The sequence below is a fragment of the Cyanistes caeruleus genome, chromosome 1, assembly GCF_971803275.1.
Source record: "Cyanistes caeruleus chromosome 1, bCyaCae1.hap1.1, whole genome shotgun sequence".
NCBI classification, from domain to species: Eukaryota; Metazoa; Chordata; class Aves; order Passeriformes; family Paridae; genus Cyanistes; species Cyanistes caeruleus.
Genome location: NC_141701.1, coordinates 96,665,227 through 96,678,192, shown reverse-complemented (window position 1 = coordinate 96,678,192; position 12,966 = coordinate 96,665,227). Strand labels below are relative to the sequence as shown.

At 36.1% G+C, this 12,966-nt stretch overlaps 1 protein-coding gene across 1 annotated transcript in view; it reads right to left on the bottom strand.

Moving 5' to 3' along the window:
• Positions 1 to 12,966, bottom strand: part of ADCY1 (adenylate cyclase 1) — a 141,474-nt gene that overhangs the window by 25,881 nt on the left and 102,627 nt on the right. The window contains exons 8-11 of the mRNA XM_086843586.1: positions 7,639 to 7,794; positions 4,124 to 4,318; positions 3,352 to 3,449; positions 25 to 109 (exon numbers count right to left, since the gene is read on the bottom strand). Of these exons, the coding sequence (XP_086699712.1) occupies positions 25 to 109; positions 3,352 to 3,449; positions 4,124 to 4,318; positions 7,639 to 7,794 (534 nt within the window). The remainder of the gene's footprint in view (positions 1 to 24; positions 110 to 3,351; positions 3,450 to 4,123; positions 4,319 to 7,638; positions 7,795 to 12,966) is intronic.

Below are 12,966 nucleotides of genomic sequence, written 5' to 3'. Positions count from 1 at the left end.
GTCACAAAATCTTAAATCACTTACTTGTACTCGTGTGACATGTAGATACATAATACAAGCCACTAGGAAGCATATGCAGAACACCAGGAGAACGAGAACTACGGTACTCCTAGAATCAAAACACAATAGAAGTAAGAGAAGTAATGCAATGCAACAGGGTAATAGATGAGAACAAACTGCTGTTGGGTTCCTTCTGAAATACTATTTTAAATAAATACATTTTAAATAAATGGTGGAGGTTCTCTCCCTCTACCTCACTTTACACGAACCATCACAAATTTAGCAGTGATGTCCACTGCTCTCAAGACTATGAAATAAGTAAATGCTGCTGTAAATGGTCCCCACTCTGACCAATGATATCAAAGCACCTCAAAAATTCAAATGTGTGGTCGTCAGGAGAGACACTTTCTAATTGTAGGCTAGTGCAGAGTAATCAGCATGATGACTCTTGTAAGGGGAGTGTGTAACTCAATTACTTGGCCTTGGCAGCTGTGTTAACAGTTACCAGATGCCTTTTCTATCTCATTTCTCTTTCTCAAAGATTCAGAAATCAATAATCATTCAATTCAGACACTTTGCCAGTCAAATAAAATCAGACCAGACTGCCTTCCAATGAAACAGAAAAACTCCCTCCTTTTGATTCTTCCTCGATGGTTAGACAAATCTTAAGTTTCACAAAGATGCTGTAATAATTTTTAGATTCTAAATCTTCCCTCTTCTGATCTATAAAAATAGGCTTGTTCTTAATGAAAAGAGGGGTGCAAACCTAGAACTTTCTTTCTCTGGAAAACTTCTCTTGGAAAAGTACCCTGTGGATGTGACCAAAAATTATTTCACCAGTGTTGGCACATTTGATTTCTGCTCAAGGGCAGCCTGGCCCCATGCCAACTATGGAATCAGGGCTGTATGACAGCAGTATAACATGATCTTCACACCCTCTTTTCTAACTTGTGAGAACAAACCAGTCAGTCCAGAAGCCATGTGAGCAATGGATTCAGGCATATATGTATCTGTGCCCTTGACAATTACTGGGGAAAGATTGTTTATACAGGGTTTCTAACAGCAGAAGCGTGCAATTCTCCTGTAGAGTTTCTAACTATTTGACTTTGATTTCAAATTCATGTAACAGTTCCTGCTGATATAGGAACAGGGAGTAGTGGTGTAGTACACGTACCCAGAATGGGAAGGTGACTCTGGGTGCTGTTAGTGTGGATTCTGAATACAAGTATTAATCAAGGCAGGATCTTGTGCCTTTAGAGAATTCACTTGTATTCAGGATGGTAGCATGCTAGAAAAGAATGCAAGGGACAGGTCTGTAACAACGTTTTGTAATGCAGCAATAGCTGACAACTGACAGTGATGCTGAGTGGGACCCTGACAGACATTTGGGTTGGCATCAAAAAAGGGCTACATTGTTGTTTTGTTTTTTTTTTTTAAATAAACACAGAATCAGGCATTAGAAGGGCTCATAATCAGGACTTTTAGCAGCTATGCTGTGTATGTGCCTCCATAATTGGACAGCTTAGGTTGACAGGAATATAGCCTTACTTTGACCACCTCCATCTGGGAATATAAGATATGTCTTTAGCTGAGAAACTGTTTTGCTCAGATGATGATAGGAATTGTGAGAATGGCAATGCCATTGATTTCTGTATATTTATGCAGTAATTGACTTTCCTATGACATTTTCTTGTCTAGATGATCAACCTCCTCCTTGAAATACTGTGATATATCACTTCTCCCATTAGGGTAAAATATTGCAAACCTTGTCTTGGCTTTTGCATTCTCTTGCCATACCTATAACTACTTTGGCAATCTAAATAGCAGCTTAAAGCTCCAAACTCTGGAAAGAGTGGATATTTTCCTATACTTCCAAAGTTTTAATTTAGCTCATGTTTACATCTGTGTCACAGCAAGGGGAGAGCCCAAGAAGAATAGTAATTTGGCTGTAAGAAGCCACCACTCAGACACTGGAAGAAAGAACTTAGGTGCATTCAGTGGGTGGCTTTTTTACCTAACCCAGTCCATCTTCATGACTTTCTGTGGTGACATTCTTCTGGAGCTTGTGTGACTGTCAGATCACTACTTAAACTGAATCTTTGTCCAGCATTTTTTAAGTGACAGTGGTTTTTCAAAAGGCTGTTATATGATTCTTAGAAATTCATTCTAGTTTCAACTGCACTGATACATGTTGTTTCTCCTTATTCAAAACTCCTGTGTACAGCTATATATACAGCTGTGGCTTACTGAAGAAGAACTTGAAAGACTTCTTAATCATGCTCCAATTAGTCAGCAGAGTCATTAGTCTGAAAATGATGATGTAAATTATGATTCTTGCCAGTGACTTTGAATTCTTTAGATGAAAGTTACTATATTACAAATTAGTATTTTTATTTTATTAAAGTGAATAAAGTATTTTTCAATCTTTCAACTCGAAATAATAGAACATAGAAGTATTATTCTAACTGGGGATTTGTGAAAAGACCATAATTTAAATGGAATATTCAAAAGCATTATCCTGTGTCTAGTTCTATTCCCATTGAAATCCTTATCATTAGTAAAAGTGAGTAAATTTTATTTTTAATGTTTTTATATTGTAATCTGAAAAAGTTTATTATTAATAATTTCTATACTTTGCACAAAATTCTGTCTACCTCTAGATTTGAAAGTGGTCTAATTATTTTTAATTTAGTAAGCATTCATATAGAACTGACAAAATCTGAGGTAATCACTAACTAACTAATCACTCAACAATAGGCATAGGACCTTCCAAACACATAATTTGGTTATGTTTGCTTTAGCACAGTCAAGGTCAGACTGCAAGTAATGTGTGCATAGCCAATATAAGCACTAGGCAGTTTATGTAGGGATAGTGTTGATACCAAAATCTTCAATGAATGTTATAAATGCAGGCCTCAGTGCAGCTGGATGAGTACTTTCAATGCTTTGTTACCATTAAACTCTGTATTATTTTATCTATGTAGCTATCAATACCTGAAATACTTAATCCAAATTAGCACAAACACATTTAGAAAAGTTGCAGTAACACCTTTGTAATGCAGAAATGCTTTAAATAAGTTTAAAATAACCACTGAAAGTTTAAACAAAATATGAAATGTATTTTTTTCCTCTAAGTGCATACTATTACAAAAGAAAAAAAAGATAATGAAAAGTGTCTTCTGTGGACAAGTAAAAGAGATAACAACTGGACTGGGGGTATACTAACAGAGAATCTCCTGTGTGAGAAGATACAGACCCAGGTGCCCATTCCCAAGACTTTAACTTTTGACTTGTGCAGGATGTCTGAGGATGTGCCACTTTGAGTTATGATGGTGAAAGATAGAAACTTACTGTGGTATTATTAGAAGGTAGACAAGGCCAAATAAGGCAGCTAGAATTAGTGAGAGAACTACAGCACTGGTGAAGTACTCATCCTGAAGCTGGTGGTACTGTTAAAGGAAGGAAAAAATGAAGACAGTAAATATTTTATATATACCCAGACACCCACACTTGTTCATCCACACAAACTAAAGGCTGTAAATACAACTAATTTGTATTTCACAAAAAAACCCACAACCCTACAAAGTAGGAACAATTGATAACTGGTATGCATGCTTTTACACTGGAGTAAATTCCCTGCTTTCAGTACTGCCACACTGGTGTAATAGTGCAACCTTTTCCAAAATTTTAATGTTTTTTAAAATATTTTCTAGAATTTCTGGATTAATATTTATCAGGCTACCTATGCATCTTCTTGTCGTTAACACCTCTCCAAAGCAGATGAGTGAGTAGGCAGACACATTGCAATGAGACAGCATTAAACAAGTGACTCAGGCAGTTTGGAGAGGCAAAAGAAATACCAAAACACAGGATATATAACATGGAGTAGGATCCTGACAAGTAGGACAATACCAGTCTTTCTTTTTATCCCCTTCAAGTGTTTCCATAGGAAAATTATTAGATTAGTAGAGATTATGTCACCCTCTTAACTGAGAGACAGTCCAGTGGGGTATTTAAAGATAGTGAGTAGAATTTAAACATTGCATGAAGCCCAAACAAAAATCCCAATGCCACTTGGCTTATGGTTAGTGAAATCAGTGAAAATAAATTTAAACCCCCTTACTTTATTTTCACGCTCAATTTGCTTATACTTCAGGGTAATGAAGTTCAAGTCAGCCATCTCAGACTCAGTTTGCCGGGCCTCTATCAAGCGGCTGATGTATCTGTTCACTCGAGTTCCCGGAGTGTTGTATACAATATTGTTAGAAAAAGAGGAGCGATTCCTGAGTTTTTCAGAGGCTGTCCTTAATGCTCTCCTCTATAATATGGATGAAGAAAGAAGCACAGATTTTATTAGCAGTGAGATTTTTCATTGCTGTTCATATTACTTCAAGCTCACAGAGAGGATGTGGAATTCATTAAACAGAGCAACTACAAAAGACAGAGTTCTTATCTCAGTGTGAATATCACCTTTTTAAAATTCCTTGCCTGAAATCATGGTATCATTTAAACCAATGAGAAAACTCTAGAAATTCTTTCCACATACGGCCCTGACACTCCTCTGCCACTGAGGAAATAATCACTTTCCAGTCAAGGTGACTTTACCTTGCAAAATGGTTTTATTTTTCTTTGTTTTCTTGACAGAAGACATGGAGCTCTGGACATCTTGAAGACAGGATAACCAGAGCCTTCATAACACAAGTCCTACTGTCTAGGTGACAATACATATTTCAAAACAATAGTTTACCTTCAAGTCTTGGGCAATGACCATGTGTGACTAAGAGGGTCTGACACCTCAAATATTGCTATCTTTAACTCACCCAACTGGCTCTCTTGTTAAGACCTCTTGAGTAATGCCTCAAGTGCACTTGAAGATCCAGATGGAGCCATCCAACAAATTATCAGAACTAACCTGTGCCTAAATGGCTCCTCCACGGCTGAGACAGCACAACTACAAAATGATTACTCATAGTCCTTTCCAGTGAGCATATCTGAAAGGGATTTTGGATAAGCTGTCTCATTTTTCACAGAGAGTGCTCAGGAGACCGTGAGCAGCATCTCAGCAACACTCAACCTTCAGTTGAGGGCACTTAAATCTAAATCATTATGGTTTAGAATGTATCTGTTCTATGACTGGACAGGTGTCAAACCTACTTCCCAGAAGAGATTTGACAACAAAACTCAGCAAGTCCTGCTATTTCTGTAAAGTTAAAGGAATATTTTTTATCCTTCATCTGCAGAGTTCAAGACAGTTCAAAACATTATGAAATAATAAGTCTACTCAGGATACAGTTAGTAGAGTCTGTCAGAAAGGTGTTGAAGAAGAAAACAAAATTTCTCTCTTCAGACACTCGGTGCTAAATAGCCCATTCTAGAGGCTATACCACAACAAATCCTTTTAATCCAGGTGGCAAAAAAGATGGTTATCACTATCTAAATAAACTTGCAGGAATGGCACTTTCCTTTTTTATTTCACAAGAAATTATTAGCACTACCTCATCAGTGAACAAATTGTAAACTACAGCAGTTCATTAGCTTACAAAATTTATATGTATATTATATCTAAATCCTTAGGAATAGTGAGAAGGGTTATCTGCTGACTGATACCTTAGTTTCTGTTTGTGAAGAAAAATGGACCCTAGCAAAGCTAACTTTTCAAGCCTTGCTTTGCTGACTTTGAGAGGAGGTTACACAAGCAGTAAACAATTATAAGCCTACATTTTCCTTCAAGCTATCAGATCAAGATTACATTGTCTGTGGTGCAAAGAACTAATTGTTTCAACATGAAAACTAATCTTAGGGACATACATTGATTAGAGATCTTAAATTGCCAGCCAAACAACCATTTTCAGTGTTTCTAAACAGAGAGAAATTTGTTTTCTTGAAGAAACATTTGTATCAATAATTTGTAGGAAAATTGAGTGCTTTTAGGAATATTGTCGGAAATAGACTATTTTGCTCTCAATAAAGTACAATTAGTTAGCATATATATTGCATTAGTTGCAGCAGAAATACATCTTCAAGGATTTTTTGCAATTCAGATTTAAGCCTAGAGCATAACAACAGGGAGGATAAAAACAGCATTTAAATAGATGTTTCTTTGCATTAAGACCTGAAATGAGGGTAGATGAATATGGGTTTTATTCTGATATATGGAATAAATTATATTATCTATTCTGCCATTTTGAAACAGGGTTAAAGTTTCTATTATGAATCAAAATAGCTGCTTCTTACATATAATTAATTTCCTCTACGTTTCTTATTTGTATCTCTATTATTATTTTGCACAGTATATTATATCATGTCATACATATGATCAAGATCCAGTATTTATGTTTCTCAGAAATGTACTGGCTTCAAAGCCTGTAAAGACCCCACTCGTTTTCCTTTATTTACATGATTTGAGGACTGAAAACTCTACGTTGCAATACAGTGTATTTATATTAGTATAATATATTATAAATCCATGATGTGGTACATAAAAGTTACAAAAGCCCAGAACAACTGTTTCCATTACTGATAGCATTGTGGAACTTTACTGCTAAGGTTCTGGCATGAAAAAAAAAAATCATCAGATCACTAACAAATCCACAAGGAGATTTTCTGTGTATATTACCATATTTATACATACATATACACAAGAATCTACATTGTAAAGTATTGCATATGATTCAAAGAATGTGTGGGATATTTTTTAAAATACTCAAAGATAACAATAAATCCCAATTGGAAAGCTTTGTACATGGCCAATTTCAAAATCAAATCTGGAGTTTCTGAAAGTCTTCACTGAAACTGTGTTTTAAATGAACTAATTTACTTTTCTCCCCTTTTCCTGCAGAGGAAACACAAGCACATATACAACATAAAATATGAAAGTTTGAATGCTTTCTGAAAGTAAGATTTAGACTGAGTCTTCAATAAATGGAAAAAAAAACCCAAACAGGTGAAGAAATCAGTCAAGCTGAATTGCTGATTCCAATGTTTACATGCCACCACTCACTGGTGGAGTGACCTGTGTAATATTGCCACCTGCTGTCAAAGGAAATGGAATGAGCACCTCTCATGGTTTTTGTCCATAAATTAACAGGCAGATTCCTATACAGAAAAGAAGCAAACCAGGCCACTAGTATGTAAGGAAATTTTGATTTATGGAATTACCTGGCATCCAAGAAAGTGGAATTTATATTTGTATTAGGGACTTTTATGTTTAAGATTTGTATTACGGACAAAGAGGGGTTTTGGTTAATCAGTTGCCTTTCATATTTCAGAGAACCATCTGGAGAAACAAAATTATTTTGTTGGTTTCCATTTGCCACCATCAGCTTCAGATGGGGATGGACAAAATATGCAAAAGATTATTTGTTTAAAAGAATGGAAACAGCTTCAGAAATTCTAGTTCCTGGTGAAAAAAGCCCTTAGCTCACCTATGCTGGCTTTTCCAATAGCATCTCCAAATTTGAGGCCTTTTATAATTAAATTTTGTCTTTACTGTGGGAATTGGATTGTTCTAGCTCCAGCAGGAACACCATAAACTTCTTTATCAGTTAGTAACATCACCCCCTATGCTCTCAAAGATGGTCTGCTTGATGCAGTCCTGGAATTGATGCCCAAAGAGTGCACTTGGCCCACATGGAATACCTTATCATCATCCTCACACGTCATGACATTGGAGAAAGGGATCTCCGCTTTGAACATCTTGCGACAGTGCATGAGCTGCACAAGAAGATAGCAGACTGTCTTGAACTTCATTCTTTTGGCAGGCTTAATGTCTGAGAGAATCAGTCCAGGAAATATCTGTTGGTGAGAAAAATAATATTTATAACCAGGACATTGTATTTCCCATGCAGGTATACACACTTGCAGGCATTTGCACTCCCTCATGGTCAGAACAAAACAATATTCTAGTCAAGAAGCAAAGCTTTTTGATAAATATCTCACACTTGCAATGAAGATTACTTCATCTTCAACATAAGATGTAAAGAACCTATTGAACAGACTTCATGTATACTTATACTTAACATTTTGGGAACTGTTATTTTCTCAGAAATGTGGACTATAAAAGAAGTGCATTAATGACAAACTCATAGAAGAGGCAATATTTGTTCTTTATATTCTTATTATATATATTCTATATATAATAATAATTCTTATTCTATATATTCTATATAGAATATTCTTTAACATAAAAATAAATTTTTGAAAATACAGGAAAAATAAGGAGGTAATTGGCATTTTTATTAATTGAAGTTAAAAATATAATTTCAGTCTTCTTTCCTTATTTTGTTGTTTCAGCCATAGGTAAGTTCATTAAAATCTGAAGAGGATAACTTTTCCTTTAAAGATATATATATATGCCTTAAAAGGAGGGTGTGAGGCATTGAGGCTATAACTCATATCTTATTTCTACAAAGCAAGAAGTGTTATACCATAGAGTATACCACAGAGAAATACTCTCAAAGGGTTAAACATAATCTATTTATTATGTTTATTATATTATTACCAAGTTTTTCCAGTTAGGCAAAGACAAATATTTTCTTGGTTATCTCTTAAGCATGTATTTAACTACTGCTGACTTCAGTAAAGCCCTAGCACATGCTCAGATGCTTTCTCAGTTCAGGATATTCTATCAGTATTTATACCAAACTTATTCATGCTTCTGGCATGTGGAAAGTGTTAATGAGAAACATGGCAGAACTCCATGCCTCCTCAATATAGGAATTCAAGCTTGTAAAATTAATTTCTTCTGGATCAACAAAATAAAGAAGCATATAGGATATGGTCCTTAGTTTTCATAGGTGCAAAAGACAGAGCAAATCACTCTCCAAAAACTTTATTCAAATGGTCTTAAAGTCCACAAATGACAATGAGAATTTTGATGTGCATTATTCACAATAATATGATTTACTAGAGCTGTTTACATCATCACTTCAGTGATCAAAGAATGAAATAAAAACTGAAAGCATTTGTTTACTGCATGCTTTCTTGGACAACTAAATTTAGATAGACAGGGAAAATGACACTGATTATATTCTGAACGGCATCTCATATATTGGCTTGTTGTTATGTTTAACACATACAGCCATGCACTTGCATTTTTCTGGAAAATCAAGGTTATACATTTTGAACTTTCAATACCTTGTTTAGTCAGTTACACTCTGGCTATGAAACACAATAATGACCACAATGTTGCACTTGTTATTTTTTTCCTAGCAGACATGTTCTCAACATGTGATGGGCTTTAAATGTGCAAAGGTGTCTAGGTGCTTTATCGTGCACTGGAAGACTGACTGAAGCTAGCATCACTGCACTGCACTACACTGCTTGGTCAGCAGCTGAAATCTAAAAGGACACTTGTGTATCTAGTGCTTGTTACTTGTGTAAGTGGTAGTTTTACAATAGCCTGAGTGAAGAGATTCCCAATATGAACCCTTTCTTTTAAGAGATTTCTGGCAGAAGACTTATCACTGAATTGCACAGAAGATACTGTACAAGGATATTCACATCCTTCAAGTATTCCTAAGGACACCAAGTGGATAGGTTTTAGGCTTGAGTATGGCAGATATGATCATATGAGCTACCATTCCCAACAGCTAAATCATACTTTTTGGAGAATTATTCCACTTACAAATCTTCTTAATGTATACATAATCCTTCTAGAAGTTCTACATATTTTACAAAGTCTCTCTATCAACCTTTTGCTACAACAAAATTGAGCAACATTCTTGAAACTTTCTCCAGTTCTGCATTTCATTTTATTTTCAGAAATTTACAGGTGGACCATATCTCAAGAGATCATCAGCTCTTTCTTTGCTCAAACTTTTCACAGTGGACATTGCATTAATTAAGTCAATAATTTTGATGATTTTAAATAAATGATGATTATAAATAAGTTCAGAGACCTACAAAAGCTTCCTGACAGCCTTCACTATGGAAATGCCACAGTATAGATGCAAGAGTGGCAAAGAACAGGTAGAGCATCTTACTAGTGAAAGATCCAAGGAGGCATGATTGTGGAAGGTGAGCATATGTGCATGGCTATATCCCCCTACAAGGATCTGGAGTCCTATAAATAGAGAAGAATTTAGACTTTCCTCCATGCAACCTTCTTATAATAGATGTGTTTCTGAGTACAACCTGCAACTTGAAAACTTGGAATGGACTCCAGACTGTGGCCCTGCCACCAACATGACTTTTCTCCAGCCACATGTTTTCATTCAGTTTCCTGACTTTATCTTCAAATCAGGATGTAGAACATTTTAGCTCTTACCATCAATAGGTTTCTTTTTTGTTTAGAAATCTTACAGGCAGATAATATATCAACAGTATACACCCTTTATGTGTTGGAAATACAGTGAATTTTTCCAGCTGTTTCGGAGTTCAGTAAAAATTTCAGCTCAAGTCACTGAAAAAAATGGAGTAGTGTGAGATCTCTGATCAAAGAAAAACAATGACAAACTGGAATGAGGTTAGCAAAGGTTCACCAAAACAAGTGGGGTCCTCAAGTGTATGTCATACAAGAAGAACCTGAGGGAATTTAGTTCATTTAGCTGGAAGAAGGCTCATGAGGGATCCACTTGCTGTCTTTAACCACTTAAATAGTAGATACAGAGAAGAGAGAGCTAGAATAACCCTGAATAGTACTCAGAAAAAAACACAAGAGGCAATGAATATCAAGGGAAATTCCTATTTGATACGAAGAAGTTTAGCTGTGAGGATGATCATGCCTCCAGAGGCTGCCAGTCAAGGCAACACTCAGCACTTACTCAAAGGTGGATCTAACTGCAAAGCCAGCCCTGCTTTGAGCAAGGTCAACCTCTTGACCTCCAAAGGCCCCATCCAAATTCAGCTAACATGCAATGCTATGAATATTTGTGAACACACCTACTGTGTAGCTACTGTTCTTCATGGTTGAAGAATTCACTGCATACACACAAGCTGGGCACACTCAGCACTCAGCAGATCCATATAATTTTATTTATTATTCTGGTTGATTGGTTAAGGGTGTTTTTAGTTGGTTTGTTTTAGGTTTTTTTTTTAAGCTAGTGGTTTCAGGACATGTAGATTCTGTACTAGGACTGAGGATTTTTCATTCTACTACTATATATACACAAAATCAAAAATAAAAAAAGGAATTATCTCTCACCTTCATCTCACAAATCATATCCCTTTTATCCCTTTTTTATTCTTGCTTGTACAGCAGAACAATACTTTTGACACAGTAAACTCAGTGAAATATTTAAGTAATCCCAACTACTGCTCTCAGTCTATGATAAAATCAGGAAATGCAAAACAGTCTACTAAAACAGACTTTAAAACCCTCTCCAAATGAAAAACTCAACACCAGTGTCTTTCACTCAGTTATTCCCTATGATTTTGTTCCAGGCTAGCATTACAGGAAAACTGGACTGCAGCATTCCCATTCCAGTTGATTTTTCCAATGCATTTTACTTTCTCATGTCTTTTTGACCTTTGGCATCATCTCTAATTCTGTTCACTTTTCATTTAGCTCATAATTTCAGGAAGCATCCAGGACTATGTACAGCTTTGTGAATGCAGAAAACAAACAAGCACTGATTCAAATCCTGGGAAAACACCCCAGTGTTTGAATGTCATGTAATATTCTGATAAGTATTTAACTGTTGCTCATCTGAGATTCTCAGAAATGTCAACAGACTGTTATTTCCCTGACTATATTCCGCTTCAGTGCATAAAGTAGCAAGGAAAATAAGATACTAATGTAATTTAAAACACATTTACAGAAACCATAAATTCTGTAGCACTATGTCTGTCTGTGTTTTCTGTCTTCAGGCAGGCAGGACCATGTCTCTTGGTGGTAGTATTTGCTCCATGACTATCTTCAAGACATTTTGTCGTAAGGTAGATGAGGGAATTTTTACTTCTTTTTTTTTTTCTTCTTACAGTTAACATTGTCAGATATTTGTTTTTCTATCCTTTTCTACTGCCCTTGTGATACATTTTACTTATCACACCTCAGCTATCCAATAGAAAAATATACTAGAGTTTTACCAAAAAATACAACTTCTGTCAGACTAAGGCAGAAGACTCTAAAATTCAGAGTAGTGTGACTAATTTCTTGACACAGATGTAGAAAAAGTTTTTAACAGTTGTAAAGACTAAACCAATGTCTAGGAGACCAACAACAGAGAAAAATCTTATACCAGTGCCCTACATCTTTCCTTGTACAGTTTCCACATTTATGGAGGAAGAAAATGAGAGAATGATATTAGAACACACAACTAATTCTATCAGTGACAGCCCAAATTGCAGGCTTTCACAATGATGATGATGCACTAGCAGCTTCTTAGCTGCTGCAGGAGCAATCCTAAGGATGTAGAGCAACACACTCTGCAACACAGACATCGTTCTTCTGTTTGTGTTCGCTGGGTAGTAACACCAGCAATTTATTTCCAGTGTCTGGGTTAGTATATTCCAACAACCTGGGCAATGCAAAGGCACACAACAGCCCAGATACAAGCTAGAGCTTCCACTAAAAGGCTGTGTGCCCATCTGTTAAATTGCGTCTGCTAAGGTATATCTAGGGTGTTAAAATCTGAAACACCTGAATTATGCATTCAGATCTCTAGTCAAATTCCTTGGAAGAAGCTGTGACCTGTTGAGTGGAAAGACCTCCCCTGGACTCTCAAAGTCATGGTAGCAGTGGCAGCTGCAGGTAGCTGTCAGTTTGAAGGAAGAAATCCTCAGTGTGTGCCCAGACATGGGCTCAGATGTCTAATGTGTGGCATTTCAAATTAGAAGAATTTTGTCAAATACATTTTTGCTTCCAATGTGCTAATAAAGGAAAGCATTTTTTGTGAATAGTGGGTAAAGTTTTTACATCCCCTGCATTAAATGGGAAGCTGTCTTTTTTTGCCACTACTTACAGTTTAAGAGCCAGAGCTCTAGCACTCCATAAGGGCTGGTAAGCACACAGTCACCTAAGCAAAA